General features: G+C 51.0%; 1 protein-coding gene across 1 annotated transcript; it reads left to right on the top strand.

Moving 5' to 3' along the window:
- Positions 1–2,051: 2,051 nt before the first annotated feature.
- On the top strand, positions 2,052–3,649 carry LOC113484475 (C-C motif chemokine 5-like). The gene is made up of 3 exons (XM_026856861.1): positions 2,052–2,249; positions 2,853–2,958; positions 3,325–3,649. Exons 1-3 carry the CDS (start codon positions 2,186–2,188, stop codon positions 3,413–3,415), a joined length of 261 nt encoding a protein of 86 aa, XP_026712662.1. The 5' UTR covers positions 2,052–2,185; the 3' UTR covers positions 3,416–3,649.
- The last annotated feature ends 2,211 nt before the right edge of the window (positions 3,650–5,860 follow it).

The following is a 5,860-nucleotide window of genomic DNA, read 5'->3' as shown; positions in this document are numbered from 1 at the left end:
AGAATGTTTCCCATCTCTACACTTTTTTTTTTTGTCCATGCCTACCCACTTTAATGTCTGAAATAGGGTTATTCCTCAGTCAAAAGAATTGTATTCAATTATAAATTATAGTGAGGTTGCAGTTGGTCTGGACACAAATAAAATCATGTGCATGGCCCATCCTTCCTTGTCTCTCTACACAGATGGCTACTTGCCTAACAGGCAAATCTGGGGGATGTCCTGGAGCTCTACAGCTGGAGAAGAGGCTGTGCCACTGGTGGGGATGGCCTGGGAGGTCTCTGGGAGCACCCCAGGCACAGCAGGTTTGAACGTGCTGGAGAAGTTTAAAGCCAAGTCCAAAGGTCCACTGCAGGGACAGGGACACAGAGGAAATCCCAGTCCTCCAGAGAGCCTCATGGAGCCTCTCCAGGCCTCCAAATACCAGACATGCACTGATTTCCTTTATGAAGAGCAGATAGTGGAGACATCTACTAATGCTTTTGATGGGACTGAGAATATGGATTAATTAGCTAAGGGGAAGGAGGAGGCATGTATTAACACCTCTGATGGGACTGGGGACAGGCTTAATTAGCTAGGACAAGGACTGTGTGCCTCGGAGAAGCCTGAAGAGGAAGCTCAGAACTTGGCAAATGAGGTTTCTATGTGAGATGTTGGCTGGAAAAAGCCATTAGCTCAGTTATCCCTTAACTACAGCCCTTCACTTTGAACCAGTGTCCAGGAGGTGGCTTGTGGGACTTGAGGATCTGTACATCGGGGACAGGTAGGAGCTGCAAAAGGAAAGGTGGAAGAGCCAGGGAGGATGCAGAGACTGTAGGAGGGGGCTCAGCGGCTGTGTATTGGTGTCTTCCTGCAGAACCCTCTTCTGGAGAAAGTGGCATTAGAAACCAGTAGTATCGTGCCCACCTCTCTGCATGGTCACCCTGCTGCCATGACAGATCACCAGACCTGATGTCCTACAGAACACATCTTCCAAACCAGAGTTGTCAGCACATTTGATTTGTTTCCTTCTCCTTTCTTCTTCCAGACAAGTCGTGCAAACATGAGATAATCTTCAGAAAAGTCCATTTCAACCTTTCTTTTCCTCCAAGCCCTGGCTTGCCTCATTTCCAAGCCACAGCCAAGTCCCTTCCCATGCTCCTACTCACCATCATGCCACATGGGTTCCCACCAGGTCCTCACCCCCTTCTTGCACACAGACCACAGCTGCATCTCACCTTCCAGGGAGCAGACCTCTGCATGGAAGTTGGGCTGATGTTCACCAGTGCTCCATGGTGCTGCTGTTGTGGTCTGTGCCACCTGCCCTTCCTGCACTCAGGGTCCTCTCTGGGGCCTGGGCTGACTCTGGGGGTTGTGGTAGGGTTTGTCCCATCTCCCTGCAGAAATGACCTGATGACCACAAGCCCTCACCCCTCTGACCTGACCTTCTTATTTAGATCCCATCACCAGTGTGGGAGGCAGAGGCAGTGCTTGGAAAGATTTGGGAACAGCCTGACTCTCCTCAGACACTCTGTGACTGTTGCCTTATTTCTTCCCCTTCTATAAAATCTCCTGAACCCACCAAAATAATTTCTGCCACCTCCTGCTCTGGGGTCTCTCATAGTTCAGTCCAGAGTGGCTTTTTCTGCCTGACATCCCATCCCATCCCATCCCATCCCATCCCATCCCATCCCAGTGCTTCACTGCCAAACCCAGTGCCCTCGGTAAGGCCAGGGTGGTTGCCAATGCTGGTTTGGAGGGGACTCATTAGTCACTTGCCTTTGATAACTTAGTCAAACCACCTAAACCTGTCAATGACCTTTTACTGCTCAGATTTTGGTTGTGTCTCCTGTTAGAAATAAACGTGCAAGCATTAAAGGATGTCTTGCCTTCACAGAAAGTTGTTTTTAATCTGATTTCCTGGGTAAATTTCAGTTCCTCCAACACCTCCTTGGAAGTCCCTTGAAGCCTTTTCTGCAGAAAGCAGAAGTGGCTGCCCCACTCCTTCGCCTCTTCGCCAAAATAAACAATGACAGAAATCCCCTTGTCCCTGGGAAGAGGCTTCTTAGAACATGTCCGAAATCTGTGGAAAAGCGGTTAAAGTGGGTGGCAAGCAGAGTATAAATTGCAGTGCGGCAAGAGCCAAAGCCACAAACACCGGCAAGGGCAGCACAAAGCAGGACAGAGGAAGAGCCCTCACACATCCACCATGCTTGCTGCAAGGACGGTCCTGCTGCTTGTGCTGTTCCTCACCTCCCTGCACCCTGCCGCAGGTAAGGCACCTCGTGGGCCACCACTGGGGTCAGGGCACAGGTTCCTCACTGGGGATGTCCCGTTGGGGAGGTCAGGCAAGAGACCCCAGCGGGGAGCAAGGACGGTGCTGCTGGCAGGAGGAGGAACCCCCTGGCCGGGACAGGGCAGCATGTTGTGGAGTGCAGGGAGGATGGAGAGGGTGCTGGGTGGCCTCAGCAAAGGCAGCCCAGGGGAGATGCTGCGGGAGCGTGGAGGAGACTCTGGCAGCATTTCCCCAGGTCTCAGCTGGATGAGCAAGTGGTTGGAAGAGCAGGGGGGATCATGTGCAGCTGAAATCCCCAGAACACCATCCTCAGACCGAGCACCCCAACCGCACCGTGTGCTTTGGCAGCTGCAGCAATGCGGGCTGTGGGGTCCCACGCTGTTCCCCTCCCCACTGTTGTCCTCGTTTCCCAGTCCTGTGCTTGCTGCCATGAAGGGAAACAAATTCCTGCCATGGGATGGGGTGGGAGCTGCTGAGAAGCTTCACGGCCTCCAACCTGTGTCCTGTGGTGTCATTGTCCAGCGGTGCAATTAGTTGCAAAATGCTACCAAGGGTGCTCAGTCTCTCTCTTCTTTTCCAGCCCACTTCTCACCCACTGAATGCTGCTTTAATCATGTGCAGAAACCCATCCGAAACATAGAGAGTTTCTACCACACGCCCAGAGACTGCTCCATGCCTGCAGTTGTGTGAGTATCTGGGGGGTTTGTCTCCCACTCCTGGCACAGTGTCACAGGTGGGAGCTACAGCAGCTCCCCTGTCCTGTCCCACCAGCAGACAGCCCAGTCCCAGCTGGTAGCATGTGCCTGGGGGGGCTGTGGGAGGAAAGTAGCTCTATGGGGTGAGCAGAGGGGAAAAAAAATTAGGTTTTGGTGATTTCTGCTAAGGCCAGTGGTCTGGAATGATTCCAAAATGTGCTATCAGCCCAAGGAGGGCACAGGCTGCTGGAGATGGGTCCAAGCCTCCATTCAGGATGGGGCACAGGGAGGGAAGTAGCGTATGGGGAGGGAACACAGTTCACATTTTCACTCTTTCTCCTCACTTTCTTGCTGCAGGTTTGTGACTGCCAACGGTGCTGAGATCTGTGCTGACCCCCAGAAATCCTGGGTGAAGAGAGTCATGAAAAGAATTCAGAAGAAAAAATGAAATCCTCCTTCTGCCGTCCACCATCCAACTCACCCATCCAGCCCGCCCACCGCTGGAGGAAGGAGGTGGTGCTCGGGGAGCCTCTCCCACAAGGTGATGGGTGCTGTCACTGCAGGCTGAGTCAGGCGTGCCCTGGCAGGACCGGGTGTCACAGCAGCATGGACCAGCTGGCTGCCACATCCCTCCCACTGACACTGCCCTCCCAGGATGTGCCCAGCAGAGCAAGTATTTATAATAAAGACTCACTACCACAAATTGCTCTTTGAATTTTTCCTGATCCTTCAGCCCAAGGAGTGGATCCTACAAGCCCAGGGCACAGTGCAACTGAAGAACCCCTTGGCCTCAGGCATGTGTTTCTCCAGGCTTGGAGCAAGCTGTGCCTGGTCACGGCATGCTTCACTGGGAATGTGATCGTTGGGGCTGGCTCTCAGCCCTGAGGTGAGGTTACCCTTACCCCTAGGTAAGGCTGGGGAGGGGTGGGAGCAGCATAGGACCCCAGCTCTTAACACCAGGCCCATTGACCATCATTTTGTGTCAGGGGTGCAAAGCGTACATGGGAAAACCTCAGAAAGGTGAAGGCAAGAAATGTGGTGTGTGCCATGAACTGATTCTCAACCCAAAGCCTCATCAGTGTTTCACACTCAGGATTGGAAAACAGGGCAGGGCTGTATTTTCTAGGATATTGAATGTACGCAGGGGACAGGAAAAAAGATCCTGAATGGCATTTCTGCCCACAAATCATAAGCACTGGTGAAAAATGAAAGCTGAAGTAGAATCAGATTCTGGGGAACAAACGTCTCATGGGTTGTGCTCAGCTGTTAGACACAAAGCTTCTGGGTTACACCGTCACAGCACATAACAGTGAAGGCCGGGATGGTCATGCTGCCTCTGAAGGAAAAGTGATGTGTAAGGAGCTGTGCAAGGTAGTAAGCTTGTGGACAGACACCCTCAGTCTGCATTTCATAAATTCTTTAAACCCTTTACTTATGAAACTAAGCAGCCTTCTCGAAACATTTAAATCTGAGGGTTATAAAGATTATTTTCCCCCTTTCTTGTTAAACACCACTGAAAAACAGAATTACAGAATCATTCAGGTTGGAAAAGACCCTTGAGATCGTCAAGTCCAACCATCAGCCCGACTCTACAAGTTCTCTCCACAACCAGAATATTACAAGTGGACAACACAATGCTCAAGGGGAAACTCTTGCCATGGGACACAGTTAATCCAGAAGTTTTTGACCTGCAAAAAGAGTGGTGTTGAACAAGATGTGTAAGGTGTCACAAGATGCTATTGCCAACATGAGGTGAGGAAAGCCAGCAAATTATCTAAAAATATTAGGAGGATGCCACATCACACCCTCTAGGAGAAAGGTGGTGATGGAAAATTGGGACAAATACTGTCTGCCCATATTACAGAGCTGCCTCTGATGAAAAAAAAAAATATTATGATTTTACTAGTCTCTATCCCTTCGTTAACAAAATAAAGCGACACTCCACAGGGCACGCCAACATTATTCCTGAAGATTTTACCACCCTGACAGCCTGTTTTGGGCAACAGGAACTGTGGTGACGTTCAGGACTCATCCAGACTCCCAAGGACCTCCCTGCTCTGGGACCACTCGTGAGGGAAGCTCAGGGATCACTCATGTGAGCTGACGAGAGATGCTCCAGGTGGGAACGGCACTGAACACGTGGTGACATCAGGACCCAAGATGCAGGAGGCGGCCCAGGACAAAAGGGCATCAATGAATAATGTCCAGGGTCTGCCCCAGGGGTTTGAACACAAGCATGTGCTGGAAGCACCCCTTGTCCACTATTTCTGGCAGGACTTAGCAACCATAGGAGAAGCAATTTTTAAGAAGGTTTTGGAAAAGTCATCACGTGCTTTAAAACATGCCAAAATCTTATGTCAGAAATACATAGATGTTGGCAGCTGCTGCATCATGAACTGCTCCATAAATACCTGTTATCAAAGCTGGGCAGGGCTTACCTGAAAGCCTTGGCAATAATTGCTTATTTCCCTCTAATAATTGTATGTGAAGCAGCAATGCCCGAACCATGTGAGTGCCCTGAGCACCAAGGCACCTGCCTGATGACAGGGCCCTGCTTCTGCTGGCATCTGCTCACCCTTGGACAGGGAAAACTCATCCTGGAGCCAGCTCATCCTCGTTAGGCACAGCCGAGCTCCATCCACAGAGCCCCACTCGCCATAGCCAGACCCATCCCACCTCGAGGGGGGCACAAGCTACCCCGCTGCCCACCTGCCTTCCCAGTGAGCAGAGACTGACAAAGCACACGGCTCCACACTAGCTCTTGCACATGGATGTGTATTTTAATAAAAATAATTCTGTCAATATACAGCAGAACGTCGATTTCTTTACCATATTTCCAGTATATTTTCATAGGCTTTTTTCTCAGTTAAAATTCCCCCCCCCCCCCCCCCCC

This window comes from Athene cunicularia (assembly GCF_003259725.1).
Source record: "Athene cunicularia isolate RWA chromosome 11 unlocalized genomic scaffold, athCun1 chr11_part1, whole genome shotgun sequence".
Lineage (NCBI taxonomy): Eukaryota > Metazoa > Chordata > Aves > Strigiformes > Strigidae > Athene > Athene cunicularia.
This window is presented reverse-complemented; position numbering and strand designations above follow the sequence as displayed.

Coding starts and splice junctions, on each gene's coding strand:
- LOC113484475 (XM_026856861.1), top strand. CDS start 2,186: ATGCTTGCTGCAAGGACGGTCCTGCTGCTTGTGCTGTTCCTCACCTCC. Junction 2,250..2,852: donor CTCCCTGCACCCTGCCGCAG/GTAAGGCACCTC, acceptor CTTCTTTTCCAG/CCCACTTCTCACCCACTGAA. Junction 2,959..3,324: donor TGCTCCATGCCTGCAGTTGT/GTGAGTATCTGG, acceptor TTCTTGCTGCAG/GTTTGTGACTGCCAACGGTG.